The sequence below is a fragment of the Grus americana genome, unplaced genomic scaffold, assembly GCF_028858705.1.
Source record: "Grus americana isolate bGruAme1 unplaced genomic scaffold, bGruAme1.mat scaffold_970, whole genome shotgun sequence".
NCBI classification, from domain to species: domain Eukaryota; kingdom Metazoa; phylum Chordata; class Aves; order Gruiformes; family Gruidae; genus Grus; species Grus americana.
In genome coordinates this window covers 1-19,871 of record NW_026562150.1, presented here as the reverse complement: position 1 = coordinate 19,871, position 19,871 = coordinate 1, and the positions used below count along the sequence as shown (strand labels likewise).

The window sequence follows — 19,871 nt, the reverse complement described above, 5'->3', positions numbered from 1 at the left end:
TCCTGTAAATGTCAAGCTTTCTCTCCCGTACTGGGTTTCCTCTAACTGCTCGCAGTCGTTCCATCTCTCCGTGCTTGGTTTTCGTAGGAGCTTGGAACTCCTGCTCCAGTGGCAGTCAAGGGCTGAAGGTTGAGCTTTTAGCAGAGAGCCCTAGCTGTTGAGTTGGCTTCCCTGTGCGATGGACCTTTTCTCCTGTCGCTGCGGTCCCCCCCTTCTCGCCCCAGTGTCCCCATACCCCCCACCCAAGACTCTGGTGTCGGGGACCGTTTCCTCCCGCTCCTGCTCTCCCAGGCGCTACAGGGAGCGCTTTTGGCCCCCAACGTTCTACGGGGCCGTTAACAGTCTCTGAGCAGAAGTCGCTGGAGCAAACGGCTGCCGGGGCGGCCTCTCCCCCGCGGCAGCAGCGCAGCCCGGCGCGGCACCCTCAGCGAGAAGCGAGAAGGGAATCGCTGCCACAGAGCGGCCCCGAGCGAGCCCGGCCTGTCAGGCGGCGGAGCCCCGCGGGCGGCGGGCCCGGCTGGCGAGCGGGGGCATGGCGGCGCGGAGCCAGGCCTCCCTGCGGCGCCGGCTGCAGAGCTCGCAGGAGGCGCAGCAACGCCAAGCGGTGCTGGTGCGGAAGCTGCAGGCGAAGGTAAGGAGCGGGGGCACCTGCCCGGGGGGGAGCTGCCCGGGGACGGGCCGCGGTGGCGGGGCCGGGGTGCCCGGGCCGCCCGCGCCGCGCTGAGAGGGGACTCGGCGGCGGCGGCGGCGGCGATCTCGGGGGGCGAACGCGCGGCCCCAACGGCGCCCTCCCCGGGGCTGCTGCGGGCGGGACGGCGCCGAGCCCGGAGCTCGGGGGAGGCCCCGGGAGCCGCCCTGCTCCGCCCGGCCTGCTGGGCGCCGTCACACACACACACACACAGACACACGCCCCGAGCCCCTCGTCAGGTCTCTCCCGTCCTTAACTAAAGATGCCGGGCTTGCCAACGCCTTTGTTTGGCCAGGTGAGCAGGGGGCTGTCCCAGAGGTAGGAGTCAAGCCGGCGGCGGTGGTTTCGCGTGGCCCCGGACAGAAGCAGGCAGCTCTGGCCTGGTCGGCCCGGGGCGCAGGAGCGCCGGCAGCGAGGAGGGTGCCGGCCCCGGGCGGAGGGTCGGGGCAGTGTCCGACGGTGGTCACGGCGTGGCTGGAAGCTCCTCCTGCTTTCCTTGCCCGTGCTTGTCTTCTGCAGCTGAACAGACACCCGCGTTCTGCAGCGGCTGTGCAGGGCTGTGGTCAGAACTGACTTGACTTGCTACTTAGTGAAACGCAACTTGCAAAACTCATTTCTCTAACTTCAAGGACCCGCTGGACCTTGAGCCCGTTGGAAGGACTGATCTGGGGGACGTAGTGGCCATAGGCCAGGCACGGCTCTCTAAGGCGCTCTCGTCATTCTGTTTGCCACCTCTGTCTTAGGATGAGCAGATAGCAGTGCGTGTAAAAGACACCCTGTCTCCTGTATTCTTTAATCTTAGATAAGGTGAAGCTTCCCTATGTCGTAACGACTTCTTGTTGACGGGATCGGCAGCACTGTGAAATGTGCTCTGCTTGGGCTGTCAAGACCTGCAGAAAAGCGAATGCAGGAGGGGCCGCGTCTGCTACAAGCCACATTCGCTCACCTTCATTCTGTGTGCCCATCTAGGTACTGCAGTACCGGACTCGGTGTCGAGAGTTGGAGCAGCAAGTGCAAGCAGGAGGGGTGAGTGTGCAGGTTGCTAACTAACGATAGCGTACGTAGCATTCGCTACCGCAGGCAAAAAGCTCCCCAGAGCAACGGCAGAGGGAAACAAGCGTTTGCTGCCTGAGGCTTTAAAGAAGCGCTGCAAGGCTGCCCGGCCGTCTTTTGTCCAGCTGCCGTTCTTAGAGCAGCCAGTAATCCCAGAAATGCCGGCCCGGAAAACCCGATCAAGAAGGATTGTAACGTTGTGAAGGAGTGCTTTATTGCTGGAGTAAGGTTTGTCCTAGGTCTCGGGAGAGGGCTCTACTGCCTGTTAGGTTCTGTGGCTGTCTCTGACAAAGACTTGGTTGAAACATGGCGTGTTGGAAGGCAAGAATGCTGGCGTTCAACATACAGAGCTGGCTCTGTGCTTTTCCTTCTGCTTCACGGCCAAAGTCAACCTAGGAAACGAAGGGTAGGAGAGTACTCCCAGGCTTCAAGTCTGAGTGAGCACTGGCGGTCATGAGCTGAGGATACTTAGCTGTGAGAGTGCAACGGCGGGAGACTGAGGAGAGCTGCTCACGCTGAGTAACACCCTTCCCCTCCCTTCCTCTCCCTAGTCGTGACACTGTTAAGCCTGGAGGAAGCCACGAGCTCCTGAGATACCAAAGAAATGGAGGGGAAAGCCACGGATGCTAACAGTAGTGAAGGGTCCACAAGAATTTGACTCAGCATTTCCTTTCTTCTTAAGGGATCCCTTCCAGGCAGGTGGGAAGCCAGAGAAGCCCGCGACCGGGAGAAAGCACTGCTTCAGTTGGAAGAGGAGCATCAAAGGTAAAAGGAAGAAGTGTTAACCTCACACATGGTATCCTGGATGCTCGCGGAAGCGAGGGAAGACCTGTCAGCGCTACCTGGTCTCCCCAAGGGAAGCAGTCGGGCAAGCCGTTTGGAAAGGAGAAAGGTCCACAATCTGTTCTGTGCCACAGGAATAGTGGTGTGTGCCGAATGGCTCTGTTTGGAGCGGGGGGTTGTTCTGGGTGACCTCCAAAGGTCCCTTTCCAGCCTAAATTATTCTGTGTCTCAGTCGGTGAGCTGCTCAGCAGAGCCTGGGTTTAGGTTGAGAATCAAGCCCCGACATGCTGAGCATTCCGTGGCGCAGGAGTTGTCCTCTTTGGGTTCGCTCGAATAGCATATCCTGCGCTTGGATCAGAGCCTTCCAGTAGAGCACTTGGCACCACAGGCATCTTCTGCCGCATTGCTTTCCCTGCTTTTCTTTTTCCCTCGGCCCCAGAGATAAATGGTGTGTGGTGTAAAAGGCACCTGTGTGCTGTGTTACGTATGTTGCAAGCTAAGGTGGGAGAAGCCCAGCTCCTGTTTTGATCCAGAAACTGAGTTCTGTGCTTGTTCGCAGGGCAGCGGTTCTCTCCATTTAGTTCATGAATTTAGTTTCCTGGGTGGGATATTAGCCTGTGGTCCCAAAGTCATTAAGCTGCAGTGCCTGACCTCTCAGCTCTCAGTTGAAAGTTGCGCATCAAGCTGTTTCCCCTCTGTGTATGGCGCTGTCTTTGTGGTGTGCAGTTTACTGGATCAAGAAGGTGGGGGTCTTTGCTACAGGTCTTACACAGTGTATAGGACAAGGACAGGGAGAGGCTGAACGGGAAGGTGAGGGCAGTGCTGGGTAGAACATGAGTTTGCCATAGCAGGGAGATCTTTCTTAATCCTAGAAAGCACTTTTCCTGCCTCTCGGTTTGACAACCAAGTCAGCGTTGAAGGAGCTGGAAAAGCACGGGGATGCTGCTTGTGGATAGCAGTTGTGCCGTGACCTCATCGCTGTTTCTCCTTTGCCAAGGTGTGAGACTCTGGCCGAAGTGAACGCTGTCCTGCAGGAGCACCTAGGTAAAGCGACTGAGGTTAATTCAGCCCTCAAGGAAGATGTTGGGAAACTGACGGCGGATTGGATGAGGGCCCGGGAGGAGCTGGAATTGAAGGCGAGCGAACGGCGCAATGAACGTGAGGTAAGGATAGGCTACGGGAATGTCAGACGTGATGCCCAAGCGGAATGGGAAGGCATTTTATTTCTGGCACGGAGGACTTGCTGTGTGAAAGTTGTGGCTGCCTTGAGGACGTCTTGGTGTTGCCTGGCCAAAGACAGGGGTGTGAGATGGAGGAGGGTCAGCAAATCGTGGTGCTGGAAGACGCCCCCCCCGGCTGTGACCATACTGCTCAGTCTTCAAGGCAAATGCTTGCTGCTGCTGGATGCCGCAGGGCAGTCAGACGTGAGCGCTCGTCCTTTTAGTAGTTCCTAAATCTCTGTCGACAGCAGTGGAGACCGGAGAGGTCTGTGTCTTTTCACATTCAGAGCAGCCAACCGAAGAACAAGACAGGCCTCCCTTACCAAGAGTGTCTTGCAAGCAAATCTGACCCTGGTCTTGGAGGGGCTTGTTTTTGTCTTCCTCCACCAAGACTGTTAGACATCTCTGCAAGGCGAGATGACAAATCATGATCGGTTTGCTTTGCCGATACCCACTCCTGCAGGAGAAGCGTGGGTGTTTCCTTCCTTGAGGTCAGGTGACGAGTCTGCTGGGGGATGCTTCTGTGGTGCCTCTTCGGCCCTTGATACCCCTGTTGGAATTGTTATGAAAGGAGACCCGGTGATGGTGGTTGTACTCTCTCCTATCTGCACGACTTGCAGAGTGACGGCGAAGGCTGAATTGGCATTTCTTTTTGTCTTTGCATGTTTAGCTTTATGACAGCTACTTAAAGGGTGAACGTAACCGCCTACTCAGCCTGTGGCGTCAGGTGGTGACCTTCCGCCGTCACTTCCTGGAGATGAAGACTGCCACTGACCGGTGAGTAGAAGTTAAGGCTGGATCCCTTGCAGGAAAACTGTAGCTTCCCTTCTCACCTGCTTTTTGAGCCTCGATGTTACGTTAGTTGCGGCTACAGATATGATTTCTCCTTTGGTAGCCTGAAGCCATGCCATTAAGCGTGCCTTAGGCTGTTTTCGGAATCATTTTGTTTGATGCTGGTTTTCAGATAAAACCGAGGGGCTCGGGCTCTAAGCAGTGCAGAGGCCCTGAACGGATGAACTTGACTGTGGTGCTGTTTGGGCACATTAACACGGACACAGGCGCACGTGGACACATTGGAAGAGCCTCACCAAAGCTGTGCATGCAGCACCTAGCGCGGTCCCTTTTATAGAGTGACGAAAATCTGCCTTAAATCTCACTTGCGTTCTTTTCCCCCTGCTCCTGATGGGAAGATCATTCATGGATACCTGTTTTTGTCCTTCTCCTTTCCAGCTTACATTTATTCTGGTCAGTTTGCATCCGCTTATGCCTCTACCAGCATTGTTGAGAGAAAGGATAGCTTCTCTACCCTGTTACTGCATTTGTCCAATTTATTTTGCTTAGTTTGATACCTCCTTTTTAGGATTGCTTTCTTGTTCTTGGGCTCTCTGAGGTTCCTTTCTCACAGCTGCAAACAAAAATCGTGTAGCCGTAATAGTACGTTCTTCTGGTGTCAGCATGCAATTTCAAACGCTGGGTTACCGTCAGCCATTTACCTTATCTGATGGTAAGCTTTCCTTAATGTGTAGAGTATGCCTGAGCTACTAGTTAATCCTTCTGGCTGTGCCATCGATTTCTTCTTATCTCTGAGGAGAAAACAGAGTCGTTCCTCAACCATCAAAGAGACCCGTTGCTCAACTCTCAAGATGCGTCCTGATCCCAAAGTGTCAGATGAATGATTCGTCCCCGGTGAAGATGTCATCTTTCCTGCCAGCTTTTACGGTTGCACAATTCCGTGCTTGAAAAGTGAGTCAGCTGATAAAGATGGTGGTGTGAACGTTCTCTCTTTCTTTATTCTCCTTCAGAGATTTGTCAGAGCTGAAGGCCGAGCAAATGAGGCTTTCTGGATCTATACTTGTAAACTGCTCCCGCCTAAACTCCGGCATGCAGCGCTGGGAGTCCGTCCCTCTGGGTAGACCTGTCCTAAAGGATCAGGCGCAGCAGCAAGCGGACCAGGAAAGAAGCCAGAGGACTTGGGAAGTGATGTGCTTACAAGCCAAGGGGGACCCGGAGAAGGAGGAGCTTCAGGACAGGTAAACGTGTTTTAAACTTTGGAAGGAGTCAGCATCCCTGGAGGTCTTTAGAAGACATGTAGATGTGGTGCCTGGGGACATGGTTTAGTGGTGGACCTGGCAGTGTTAGGTTTCCGGTTGGGCTCGATGATCTTAAAGGTCTTTTCCAACCTGCATGATTCTGCGATGCTATGCTCTTGGTTTTGGAAAGGAGAATGTTTTCACACGAAAAACTTGTTTGTCCCTTCCCCTTCTCGTAGACTGAAGGACTTAGCTGCACTTGAAGGAAAACAGTCATTATCACAGAGTGAGTTGGTAGTCGCGAGAGAGACACTGGAGGAATGGCGTCTTCAGAGGGATCTGCTGAAGCGCGAGAAACAGGAGCTTACAATGGCCCTGGAAAAGGTATGGTCACCTTACTCCTAGGCAGCACTTGTGGGAGAGGGAGTTGTGATAGCAGGACCGCCACCGGTGCTGTTTCTGGCAGTAGAAGAGAGGGACAATGTTGTTCTCCTTCTTGGAAAACGGTGATCGGATCACACAGGCTCGTGGGTGTAGTCAGTCCCCAGGTGCCTGCTGGGCACGCTGAATTGGGAGTATGTCGGCAATGCGAAAGGGGATCTGGAGTCGCTGCTTGAAGTCAGGGATTTTCCTGTCTTTGTTTTCATGTTGTTCTGCTGTCTCTTCAGGCAGAGCAGTCAGTAGCAGAGTTGACAGGGGCTCTGAATAAGCTGCGTGCTGAAGTAGCTGATCTACATGTTGGAGCCGCGAAGGTGAGCAGTATTCATGAAGCTCTCGCCTTGGATAAAGTGCAGCTGAAGAAACTTGTGTTGCTCCTTTTTCTGTCCAAGCCAAACCTTCTTCATAGGAAATCTTACTGTATTTTATTTCCTCTGTGCTTCTGCGATTGTAGCTGGAGCAAGAGCACGATCTTCTGTCAGGTAAAGTGGCCGAGATGGAGAGAGCAAAGATCTCTGACCAGGAGAGGCTGAACCTGTGTGAAAGAACAAACGAAGAGCTCTGCGCAGAGAAAGCCCGCCTGGAGCAGCTGCTGAAGAAAGCAGAGGAGCACCAGGAGGGGCTGCAGGCAGAGCTGAGGATGCTGGCAGAGGAGAAGGCAGAAACCCAAGATAAACTCAATGAGGTGAGACCAAAAACCTAGTGCTTTCCGGGTGGGCTTTTGGCTGCTTGGCTCAGCGGGGCTCTGTCTGTTGGATTCTGCAGTGTTTTTGTCAAGGAGACGCTTTCCATTTGTTCGAGCCTAGAGAGCGGGACAAAGCTGCAAGTCAGTGTCTGCTGTCTTGTACTGCTGAGAATGGGAATGACGTCCTGACATTGTTGAAGTTGTCTTGCAAGCCATACACGCAGCTTTGAATTGCTCGAGCCTCTTCAGGCCTTGAGGAAGAGGATGAGAAATAGGCCGTGTGACTCTGGACTACCTGATTTTCAGTACAGTGGAAAAAGAGCTTGGGAGAATCGTATCGCTGGAGGAGACTAGGGAGTTTGCCATCATTTCAGTGTCAGTTTCATAATGTACAACCTTGGGTATTACGGGATAACTTTGAGAGGAGAATTGTTTGTTTCGGATGGTCTGTTCTCTGCTAGACAGTCTTGGTTTTCGAGTCCGTGGTATGTTTGGCAAATACCCAGCAGAGGTGTTATACTGAAGACAAAAGCTAAAAAAACATGGTTACTCTTCAAGCTTGAATACCAGCAAGGTATATTAGACGACTTCTTTGTGTAAGACAAGGAAACAGTATTGTTGACGTGAACTCCTGTACCAATAGAGTCTACCATCTCTTTGGCCACATCAGCCAGACTTTCATAAATCACTAACTGATGCTGCCACCACGAGGGCTGTTTCCCTGACAAGCGTCGCCTCATTGCATCCAACTGCTTTACACGCTCAAGTAGGGGACGCTTTGATCTTTTCTTTTTTTTTTTTTTTTTTTTTTTTTTCTTTTCTCCCCCCCCCCCCCCCCCCCGAAGGAGAAAACGTGTATTTTCACTTTCTTCAGCAAGCCAAGTTGCTTCTGCTCAAACTTTCCTGAACATTTCCAGCAACAACTTGAATAGATTCTTAGAGCATTTTAGTTTGCAAGGGGGCAGTTCTGGAAAAACGCAGTGTTTTTGCATGAAAACACGTAGTCTGGGGTATGTAGGTTTGTCCTGAAGGAGCTGTCCGGACCCCGGCAACCCAGTAGGGCCTTACGCGTCGCTTTCAAGTTAACAGTGCCAGCGCCTTCTGGCAGCCCCGGGTATTAGTGCGGTATAGAGCAGATGCTCTGAAGCTTTCAGCCCAAAGTACAGGAGCTCCTTCTCCTCGAGCTGATTCAGAAGTGGCACTGGCTGGCTCTGCATAGAAGCCCAGAGAACGGACTCTAACTGTATTTTGTCCCGCTTTCAGGTTTACCGCCAGCAAGAGTCATCTAGCAGTGGTCTGGAGCAGTTGCGCCAGGAGTCCTCTCGCCAAGGGCATGCACTGGCCAGGGTGTCCAAAGAGAAGGAGTTGCTGGTGCGTGAGAAGGCTGCCCTAGAGGTGCGACTGGCAGCCGTGGAGCGGGACAGACAAGGCCTTTCAGAGCAGCTGGCAGAGGCCAGGTAAAGGTGGGGAGGAGACCCTAAGCAGGACGTTATTTCATGTCTGGAATTATAAAGGTGGTAATCATTACACGAGGATTGATTGCATCCAGTGCTTTTCAGATGTTTTCACCTTCCACGGGCAGAAAATGGAGGAATCTTGAGAAAAAACCCCAAACAGTATCCCATGATTTGAATGGTATTTGCCTGAGAGCTAAAGCTAACAAAGCTCTCCTGAGCCTTGGGCTCGCGTTTATGCCCCTTGCATGTTCCTCTGTGAAATCCAAAGCAAGCCAATATAATTCCTCGGTATCTGGCACCTTGGCTCTGCATTGAGTAATAATTAAACCACGCAGATGTTTACTGAAGCCTGAAGCTTCTCTCTGGGTTTGGTTTCTTGTTCTGTGCATCGGAACACAGATCTTTCCGTATCGAGTAGTTTGAGGTGGGATCTTCAGACTTCAAGGCTATTACACGCGGTGCCCAGTTATTGGGCTGTAGCAACTGTTCCTGCCAGATGTTGCTCTCAAGAGCCTTTTGTTGTCGCAGTTTGGGACTCGGTCTTTTCTGTTCCGTTTTAGAGACTGACTTTGATTTATCCTTAAAAGGGAGCGTAGTGGCTTTGGACTGCCAGCGACTGGCGTAATCAGAAATGTGTGCTTGTTCTCCTTCCCAAAGCTACATCCTCCATTGTCCATCCAAGTGGGTGAAATCCTACATTTGTGGGGTTTATTGTTGTACCACTCGGGTGCCCCTTTCCCCTGAGGGACGTTAACCCTGATTGCATCCCTGTACGAGTGAGGCAGTGCTGTGTATTGTAGGAACCCGGCAGGCAGGACGCCGGTTAGATCAGGGAGGTGACTGCACCCCCTGGTTCCAGAATCCTGTGTGTGGTACGCAGCAGTTGGCTGAAGTCTATGGATGCAACAGTTTGCCTCTGCAGTACCACAACTTCCGTTTTAAAGAGCGACCAGTCATTTGCGCTACCGCCTACTTAGTTAGCAACGCTTAAAGAAAAGTAGCAAGTTTTTCTCTTGAACTTGCAACAGTTTAAACTGCAGGATAGCTGCCTCTCCTTTCAGGTAGCCCTTGTTCTGATAACATCTAGTTGAAGTTTCTTACAAATGCTGCTGCAAGCATGAGATTTTACTACGCCGTCCGATGTCTTTCTTTGGTCCCTTCTGAAGATAGGGAGTCTGGAAAATGACCTACCTATACCTACACTGCAAGCAGCATTAAAACGTCACGAGTCAGCCAGGGAAATACTCTGATTCTGTCCCCCTGCAGAGCAACTTGGAAGTGCAGATGAGAGGAGGAGGGCTGTGAGCAGAGGCTGGGCTTTGGCTGGCACAGACTTTGTGGGCACAGCTACCCGTGTGTCACAGATCAGACACCAGCAATGTAAGATTCGGCCGTTGAGATCAAATTCGGCTGGGCTTTCTGAGTTACCCTAGGTCATCCGTAAAGCCTGGGCACTCCCTCGGAGGGGCCTGCATTGCTGCTCTAAATGGCAGAAGTAGGCTTTCTGTATACCACTTTCCACGCAACCGTGCTCAGGAGTGGGGATCTTGAACCGCTTCTTGCTGGAATAACTGCCTGTGGGTGTCAGGAGCAAGAAACTCACTTCTCTCCGTATTCTCAACTTGCAGGTCAGTGAAGGAGACCCTGGAATCCAGCCTGTTTGAGGCTCAGCAGCACTCATCTCAGCTGGAGATCTCCCGGCATCAGCTTGAAATCCAGCTTCACGCAGTCGCGCAGGCCAAGGAGGTGATCCAAGGTGAGAGCCTCGTGTGCTTTGTTTCTGGTGATCCCCCTGCCTACGAAGATGGTATAAAAACAGCTGTCTGTCCGCAGTGCTTCTGAGGAGTGAAGGAGCTGGAGACAGATCCCTCCTACACTGCAAGTCAAATGGCTTGAGGTTAGTGAAGTCAGAACCACTGTCTGCGCAGGCCCTGAATCTTGCCGTTTGCCGTGTTTGCAGGGGAAGTGAAGTGCCTTCAATGTGAGCTGGAAGCGGAGAGATCTCTAAGGAGGCAGGAACGGGAGCACATGGCACAACGGCTCTTGCAGACAGAACGGCAGTATGAGGCTGCCCTCAGACTTCGGCAAACTGATCATGAAGCGGAAATGAACAAGCTCCTGCAAGACCTGGTAGGAAACAGTACGCTTTTGAATTCTTCCAGCAAGCTTTGTGGGCTGGCTTTAGAAGGATAATAGCCTGAGTGTGGCTGCCTGAAATGGCAGCAACCATCTGTCGCAGGCCGCCCGTTGCGGCCAGGCAGCAGAGCCAAGGGCTTGTACTTGAAGGCCCGTGAAGACCCAGCAGACTGTGCTGGGATGGTCGATGCAGCCACAGATTCAGTGTGGGCGTAAGACGAGTTCAACAGAAGGTTGGGTGGTCCCCCCCAAAGCCTGGCAGCCCAGGGGTAGGATCTTAGCAGACTCCCGTCTGCCGTGAAGTAGACTCCTAACATTCCCGCCAACTGCAGTCACGGGAGCTTTGTTCCTTTCTTTCTGTCCTTTCATGGTTGGCAGAGGTCTTGTCTTTGGGCTTAAAGCGTATGGAACAGGCCCCTCATTCCTGGGGCTTGAGTTCGTGGCCTGTCTTGTGGCTAGGGCGTCGGGGTAGTGGCCTCCTTCTCACCCTGCAGTCCATCTGCGCCTTTTCATTGACGAGAACGGAGTTGGGCTTTGAAAATAGAGACTCTGAGAATAGCGAGAAATCCCGAGGAGAGAGGTGCTAGGGAACAGGCAGCCACCAGAGAGGGGAAGGTAACGTCTCCTCTTCCTCCACCTGCTGACCCTCCTTTTAAGTTCCTTGGTAGGACATGAGTTATGGAGGGCACAAAGCCACTGCTGTGCACTGTTGAGGTGGGGGTTTGTGGGAGGGAGTATTGTGAGGAGCTTGGCTGGGACTCCATCTTGAAGTCTTTTCCTCCCCTCATCAGGCAAGCGAGTGGGAAGGGCACCATTCAGAGCTAGAGGAGATGCTGGAGCGATGGGAAAAGGAGAAGGCAGAGACAGAAAGGGAGCACGAGAAGAAGCTGTTTGATATGAAGCAGAAAGTTGCCACCATGCAAGCTCAACAAGAGGAGGAACGAACGAGAGTTGAAAATGCCAAGCAAGAGGTAAAGGCCGTGAAGGGGGAATTTGTGTGGGTTTTTTTACTCTTCTGGGCTCCTTATTGGCAGTGCTTCTCTGGACACTGTGGAAATGCCACACATTTTTCCTGTTAGGTGACTAAGAGTTTGTTGGAGAGTCAATCACAGATGGACCGTGGATGGACCACGTTTTTGCTGCCAATCTCACTTAGGAACCTGTGCCTCCAAGGGGGCAGATAATGACCCAGGAGACAAGCAGCACGGTGCTTCGAGAACGTGGGAGCCCGTCACTCTCTGAGTCTTACCACACAAGTTTTGTATGGGAAGTTTAAAGCCGTCCTCTCTTTATTTCTGTGCAGGCCCCGCCAGAACAGGAGCGTGAGAAGAAGAATGCTTTCCTAGAGACGCTGCTCCAAACTCGGGGAGAGCTAAGAGAAGCCTGCCAGCAGCTGGAGCAGCTCAGGCAGGAGGTGGAAGAGCGGCGAGAGAATGGGCAGGTCAGTCTGACTGGTAGGGTGGGCTGAAGGAACAGGCCGCTGGCAATTGGACATAAGCTGAGAGAAGCTGAGAGAGCCAGGAAACAGAGTGAAGGGCAGGAACAAGGGAATGAAAGATAAGCCCTGCGCCTGGGGAGGCAAGGCCTACTGCAGGCACTGCAAGCAGCACAGAGCCCGGTAAGCGCCAGAGATCAGCAACAGCAAGGAAGGGTTACAATGGAAGCAGAGCTGGGTGGAAAAGCAGAAAGAAGTGGCTGAATGAGTGTGATTTTGAGAGAGAAGGAGAAAAAAGCTGGATCTGATGGCAGGTCCCGGTAGCTTGCTCTCCATTTGTGTTTACAGAACATCACGGAAAAGCTGCAGGCAGAACTGCAGGAAAGTCAGAGTAAGATCAAGGCCGTGGAGAATAGGCACAAGGAAGAAATGCAAACCGTCACAGAGGAAATGAACAGCCTTCTTCAGCAGAGGGATGCTCTACAAAAACAGGTGACTGAAACGGCCATAGCTACTCCGGTCATCAAACAGGTGAAGTGTCTCTCCACTTCTTGCCTTTCCACTGCAGAGCAGCAGGCTGGTGGGGTAGTCCCTCTGACTGCCATCATACTGTGGTCTCCATCTCAGCTGGTCTGGAGGAGACTTTACCGGCCAGCTGAATGGACAGATGGGCTAGTCCTTTTGCCTGTTTGCCAGCAATCATCAGAATGGATTTCTGCTGGTCTTGGTTTTTAAGGTGGTTTTTCAGATGAACGTGGTGACCCACTGAGCTTTTTAAACAAGTCGGCTGTATCCATTGTGAATCTGGTACTCTCGTGACAGGGTGAAATTTCAAGTTGTTCTTTCCTCACAGTACATGATACGGCTGACAGTGACAAGCCATAGTCTTTGACTGCTTTGTTAGGTTTTACTTGTGGTGGAAGAGTTGACATCTCAGCTAGCAGCCTCCGAAGAGTCTCTAAAGGAGGAGGCCATGCGTCTGCAGCAAGAGGTGGCGTCTTTGGAGAGGAAACTCGAGAGCACTGAGAAGCAAAGGAAGGATGTCCTGGTGAGGCTGGCAGATGCTGCAAAGGGCCATTTCTTACCTATTTTTTGGCCTTCTGTTAATAGTTCTAAGGAGCAACTTTTTCCGGTGGAGAGCTGATTTTGGGTGGTCTTGTACCGGTTCAGTCCAAATCTGAGCAGACACAGAGTACGCAAATGCTGACCAAGTTTCCCTCACTTCCCGCTTCCTTCCAGTCACCGTTCCTTGTTTCCCAGACGTTTGCTCTCCTGCCAGGCCATGTAGCTGAGTTAGCAGGGTCATCGCCTTGGGTAGGAGAGGACAGTCCAGAAAGGAGAGGTCGTTAAGATGACCGATAGCACAAACTATGTGGAGAGACCGCTACAGGAGCAGAAGAGTGTCATTTATACCAGCGGTTGTTTTCTGGTTTACCTTTTCCAATTGCGTTCTTCTGAATAAGCAGGGAAAGATGCTGTAGTCATGTAAAAGTCAGTTATGATTCAGGGTGTCTGTTTTCCTCAGTGCTGATGATTTCTGCCCTTGAACCTTTAGTCAAAGGAATTTTCAAACTTGTCTCTATTTACATTGCATGGTTTGGGCGATCATTGGTGTCCAAATCCATATTTAGATTTCCAAATATCTGTATCTGGAAAAAGGGGTGAGGAGGCAGAGTTAGCTAATAATAGAAAGCTGTTCAACATTGCCCATCTGAGAGCAGACAGTGGGGGAAAAGAGAGATATTTGAGAAACAAAAGTGCTGATCCAGATCCATAGGAATGCCTGCCAGGGGAAATCTAGTCCCGATTTCCAACAGTGGGAATGCCAGCCCGTCACCTGACCGTTACTCCTTCCAGAGGGGACAGCGGGGTTCCAGAGGGTGGTACCATGAAAACTCCACACAGTAGAGGCCCAAAACCCCCCCAAGCCCCCCCAAACCAAATGGAAATCCCATGCTGGGGTTGTTCTCTCTTGCCTTCCTCCCTAGCAGAGACAACATCGTCATGGCACTGCCTAAATCATGCCTGGTCTGGACTTTAGATCCTGGCTGCAGTTCTGGCAGCTCCTCCCCAAAAGAACACGCTAGAGCTAGAAGAGGCTCAGAGAAGGGCAAACAGGAAGATGGGACTGGCTGAGTAAGCTGGCAAAGACGCAGCCGAAAGGGTGGCGCAGGCAAGGTCTACAACATCCCGAGAGGCAGGGGGAGGGGGGGCAGCCCTTGACTGCCGCTGGAGCAGGAGTTCCAAGCTACTACGAAAACCAGACCTATATGGATGGAATTATTGAATCTTTTCCTCGCTGTTTTGCAGCATGAACGGGACAGGCTGCAAGCAGTTAAAGAAAAACTGGTACGAGAGATAAAACTTCTTCAGGAATCAGCCACAGCCTCTGAGACCCGAGCAAATACAGCAACGGATACGAATCACTGCCTTGAACAAGAACTTCAGACTGCATTGTCTGTCTTGAAAATGAAAACCGAGGAAGTGGAAACGCAGTGGGAGAAAATGCAGACGCTCCAGAAAGACGCGGCACAGGGAAAAGCTTTGCAGGAGACTCTCCCTCATCTGACTGCCATCCTGTCAGAGAGGGAGGGAGAAATGAAGTTGTACCAGGAAGAGGTGAGAACGCCGGAAGACCAGCAAGCAATGCAGAAAACTACTCTCGATCAGGTTATTAAGGACATAACAGAGAAAAACCAGAAGATGGAATCCCAGCAAGAACGGATACGGGACCTGGAGAAGCAGCAAGAAAAACAAAGGATTGCTGTCAGCAAGATGAGCAAAGAGCTGGAAGAGAGAGGCCTGGAGATCAGATCCCAGCAAGAACGGATACGGGAGCTCTAGAGAAGCAGCGAGAAATGCAGAGGACTGCTGTCAGCAAGATGAGCAAAGAGCTGGAGGAGAGAGACCGGGAGATCAAATTCCAGGAGGGGAAAATAGCGATTCTAGAACAAGACGGTGCATCACAAGTGAGAAATCTGCGGGTGGATCTTGATCATCTGAAAGGAACCTTGGAGGAGAGAAACTTGGAGCTTATGTCTCTGACTCAGCAGATCCAAGAACTGGAAAGGGAGAGAGAACAGGTGAAATCTCTGCACGCAAGCCTCGAACACCTGAGGGCCGCTCTTAAGGACAGAGAGAGCGAGTGTGATTCTCAAAGGCATCAGTTAAGACTCTTGCAGCAGTACAAGGAGCAGCAAGAGGGGTACCTGCAAGAGCTTCACGGTAAAGTAGAAAAGATGACACTTGCTTTGTCTCAAAAAGATCAAGAGCTTGAGTCACAAGAAAAGCAAATCCAGGAAGCTGAAGAAGTCACGGAAATGCAGTTAAGGACTGTCCGTGACCAACTGGAGCAGGCCTTAGAAGCCTTAAAAGAAAAGGACAGACTCATAGACACCCAAAAGCAACAAACAAGGAGCTACGAGGGAAAACCAGGAGAACAGCTGAAGGTCTTACGCAGAGACTTAGAAGACGCTACGGCAATACTGAAAGAAAAGCATTTCATGGTTGAATCTCAGAAGGAACGGATTGCGACCTTCCAAAAAGCAGAACAAGACTCTGGAGAGCAGAAGGAAATTCTGCAGCATCTGGAAGCGGCCCTAAAGGAGAAAGAGCAAGAAATTGTATCCCTTAGAAAGCCATGTGAGGCACGCAAGGAACAGGAGGAAAAGCACGGAGCTGAGCAAACAAATCTTCAAGGGACAAAACTGACTCTGAAAGGAAGAGAGAGAAAGAAAGATAGGGGTTCTGGAGGAGGCTACCTCTAGGCTTGAGACCAAGGCTCAAGGTGAGCAAAAAGAGTTAGAAGAGGAAATAAGAGCTCTTTGGGAAGATCTCCAGCACGTTCAGCAGACTCTGGCAAGGAAGGATGAAGAGATCGAGTACCAGAGAGACAGAGTCAGGTATTTCGAGAAGACTCTGTCAGGGAGAGAACAAGAGCTTAGGCGGCAGAGCGAACTCCTGAAACAATTAACGTCAGCTTTGCGATGGAAAGATGAGGGGGAGACCCTACAGAAACAAATCCAGAAACTCCAGAAATGGGAGGAAGAGGAAGCCGAGAAGAGGAGGGTTCTCCAGGAGAGAGACCGTTCCTTGCAAAGGCAGAAGGAGCTAACCCAACAACTGGAAGATGAGCGGAAAGCAAAGGGGGAAGAATTGGAGCGTGCGATTGCTATCTGGAAGCAGACTGAAAGCGGAGAAGTCAAATGGAAAGAGAAGGCACAAGCACTGACTCTTGCCCTGACCAAGAGTGAAATGGCCAATGGGACTCTGAGGGGAGAAATAGCCGTCCTGCAGAGTATGGTTTCAGAGAGGGACACGGACTGGTTTCATCACGAGGTAGGCAGCGTGATTGATCATCAGTCAACTAAAATGTCTATAAAGGATTCTAATGACGGTTCCCATCAAGATATGGGAATTTATGTTCCTGTCAATCTATGACCAGCTTGGCCACAGAAACTATGGCTGCAGCCAGCAGGCTTGCCTGTCTGTGTAGCTCCGGCCAGAGACCATTCGCCTGCTAGAATGTTTTCTGTCCAGCCCAGAACTACTGACAGAACTACGGAGCTTGCTGTTAAAATTAACTCCAGGCCAAAAGCTGGGGATGGCTAGTTGGTTCTCTCCTATCTAGGCAAGCTTAGCCAACATGTCGTGGTTAGAATTTGGCGTGGAAAGGAAAGGGCACCGTTGACCAAACTAATGTACTAAACTTAGTCGAATTTTATAACGACGGCTGGAGAGCAGCTACGCTGATGGTGCTTAGAGGATGCTTTCAGACATGTAGATTGCTGAGGTACAGCTTTTCCAGTGTATTAAAAAGAACGGAATTCGTCCCGCCGCCTGATCGGGTTAAAGGCTTCGTTGCGCGTTCAGAATGTACTTGTGCCGCAGTCCAAAACGCATGAGGGCAAATTTGTGTGGATTTCTCCAAGGTGATCTGGAGGGGCCGCCCTAGGAAGAGAGTGTGTTGTTTTGGCCTGTGGAGCAGGAGGAGAAGAAGGGACTTAGCACTGTCCGTTCCTGGGTCTGGTCGCTCTCCGCAACGTGTTGCTTCTGGCCCTTCTAAGCTTTCTGTGGCACCAGCTCTCACAATCTCCTCTCTGTGTACCCAGCAGGCTACTGCAGAAGGGGAGCAGCTCTCCTGGCTCTCGGAGAAGAGACTCCTGTCGCAGCGGCTGGAACGTCTGCAGCGAGCAGTTGCAAAGCTGCAACTCGAGAAGACGGAGCTGAAGCAACTCAACGCTGAGCTCAGGAGGACTCTTGAGCAGGTGAAGCAGGCTTTCGCTGCCTCTGCAAAGCCTCACGGTCCTCTGGAACACAACACATTTCCACAGGCAGCACTTTGGCGTCCTCTGCTTGTTGCCTTCCCTCTCCCACTTTCCCCTGCGGACACTGGCTTTTGTATTTTCTCTCTCTTCTGGCACCCTATTGCCTTCAGAAACGCACATTCCCTCCGGTACCACCCTTCTTGCCCCAGTGTCCCCCTACAGACACATTTGACACTCTTGTGGCCAGGAGCTGTTTCCTCTTGCTTTCTCTTTCTCTTCCATAGTCTACGTCGAGTAGTCCTTTTTGCCCCCAACCTCCTCTGGTGCCATTAACAGTCTCGGAGCAGAAATCTCCTTGCCATGGTGTCCAGAGGTGCTGTTACTCCTTGTTTGGTGGCAGCACGTTTCCGTGACCCTTTCTCCCATCCAACGCGCAGGTGGAATGGGAGCGGAGGAGACTGAAGAGATATTGTAGAGGTCGGTCGCTGCCAGATGCGTGCGGCTTTTCTCTCTCTGACCAGCACAAGGTGCCTGCTTCTCGACAGGTGAGAACAGCATCGTACTCGGTGGGAGGAGGGTCTGGCCATACAGAGGAACAATGGCAAATCCCAGCGGCAGCAGCCCCCCAGGACACACCTAGTAGAGGTCGAATAGAGACCATGGCCCTGGCCAAACCGGAGACCAAAAAGAGATCCTTGCGTTTTCTTCACAGGAGGAGTCTCACACGTGCTGCAGTTGTCGATTAGCTGAGTTGCAGAAGCAGGTGAGGAGTGGGAAAGCTCTCATCAGTAGCTGCTGTGGCCGTACTGCTGGGCACGACTTCGCACCGTGCTACAGCCCGAGTTTGGTTTGGCTGTCAGGAAGCGAGTGCACCGGGCAGTGGAAATTGTCCCAGTGAAACTGGAATTGTTGATGATCTGAGCTGAGTTCAGGGCGCCTCTGGGACTCTGGGAACCTGTTGCTTCCCCTTCCACAAGGACAGCGTGTTTGTCAGGGCTGGAGTTAGCGGGTGCGTCTTCCCTGGCAGCCGGTACCGTGGGGCTACGGATGGTCCTAACAGCGTGGGCTTGTCTGAGCTCGGCCTTTTGCCTCTTTCAGGTGTCCCTTCTGCAGACGCAGCTGGCACAGGAACGAAAATACAAGCAGGACTATCCTGAGTGCTGTGCAAAGACCAGCCAGGAGCTGTCAGACCTTCACCACGAGCTGTCTCTTACTCCTTAGCAGCTGTGGTCAGGGAGCCCAAAGCTGCTGTTTTGGAAGCAGAGACTGGGAAGCTGGGTCAGCCTCTGAACCTTCTTTTCCTGTAGAGGAACAGCTGCTGCATCACAGGGTTCCTGTCCTGTGCCCTTCCCAGGAACGAATTCTGTTTTGCTGCGGGAAATGGGGGTGCATTTGTTCTGTTTGCATCTGGAAGCATCTCCTAGTGACAGTGGTTTTAAATGCGTTTTGGTTTTTTTAATAAAGGCAATTTTGCAGGAGTGCCCTTTTTCCGTAGGTGAAAGCGAGTGCTAGGTAAATCTGTGGCTTGGGAAAAGATGCTCCTAGTTTTTGACTTGCACAAGTAAGCTATGACGACCTGCGGTCTGATTTCACCTCTTGAGTTCATCGCTGTTCCCTGCGAGGAAAGAGGGAAAAGGAGGTGTTCTCAAAATGAAGGGGTGGCGAGTACCCGCCAGGGATGGCAAGTGGGGCAAGAGAGTGGGGGTTTTTTTTCCCTTCCGTCCACGCTTCAGCACAAAAAGCGCTGGTGCTCTCCCAAGATGCTTTGCTTTCCGCTTTGTTGCTGCGACAGCCAGCCTGAGGGCCGGCTCCGTCGTTCTCAAAGGGCATTAGTAACAACCTCCAGACCTCCAAAGGCGGAGGCAACGGAAGGGAGGGGGGAGGATGCAAAACCGAGTGCAAACTGCTCCCTACCAGCAGCTTCGCCTCGGTATCAAGCCCTTTGCAGCTGAGCGATCTCGGCACAGCCAGCGTCTCCTGGGTACCCTTCAAAGGCCCGTGCGCCGTCAGCACGGAGACTCAGTAGAAGGCGAGGCGGCAGCGAGGACCTTACCCTAGAGGAGCCGGGAGCCGCAGCCCCTCCCCGCCAGCCGTCGTCGGCCGGCTTCGCGCCGCGGAGCACGGGCGGCCCCGGAAGGCGGATGTGGTTCCGGGTGGCGCGGCGCCATGGATTCGCTGTGGCGGCTGAAGCGGTTCGATGCCTTCCCCAAGACCCTGGAAGATTTTCGGGTCAAAACGTGCGGGGGCGCGCTGGGTGAGCGGGCGGGGTGAGGGCGGTCGGGGGCCGGCGGCAGGGCGCGGGCCTCGCCGTGGTGCGGCGGCCGGGGCGACCTTGCGGGCCGGCGCTCGGTAGCAACTCGGGGCAGTGGCGGGCGGTGTGAGGCGGGGTTGAGGCGAGGCGGGGCGGGCGCGACCGGCGGGACTGATGTGGCGTTCTCGTCTCCCCGGCAGTGACGGTTGTCAGGGGCTCATCGTGGTGCTGCTTTTCTTCTCGGAGCTGCAGTACTACCTCACCAAAGAGGTGAGTAGCGGCGGCGGGGGGGGCCAGTGGTGCGGGGGGAGCCTGACCCCCCCCGGTGCTGCCTCTCCTGCTCGCGGTGCCCGGCGGAGAGGCTGCCCTGCGGCCCGTGGCGGCCTGCTGTGCCCCCGCGCTCCCGCTGAGCCGCCGCCTCCTCCGGG

At 52.8% G+C, this 19,871-nt stretch overlaps 1 protein-coding gene across 1 annotated transcript; it reads left to right on the top strand.

Annotated features, from left to right (window-relative positions):
• The first annotated feature begins 42 nt into the window (after positions 1-42).
• LOC129201339 (centrosome-associated protein CEP250-like) lies at positions 43-18,670 on the top strand. The gene is given in 23 exon segments (XM_054812458.1): positions 43-631; positions 1,658-1,714; positions 2,424-2,506; positions 3,522-3,687; positions 4,415-4,521; positions 5,547-5,774; positions 6,014-6,158; positions 6,443-6,526; positions 6,667-6,897; positions 8,161-8,354; positions 9,983-10,110; positions 10,315-10,484; positions 11,282-11,461; positions 11,794-11,931; positions 12,274-12,417; positions 14,236-14,764; positions 14,767-15,647; positions 15,649-16,263; positions 17,037-17,192; positions 17,630-17,737; positions 17,905-17,955; positions 18,291-18,398; positions 18,401-18,670. Coding segments are annotated over 23 exon segments (4,701 nt in total). The 5' UTR covers positions 43-532; the 3' UTR covers positions 18,500-18,670.
• The last annotated feature ends 1,201 nt before the right edge of the window (positions 18,671-19,871 follow it).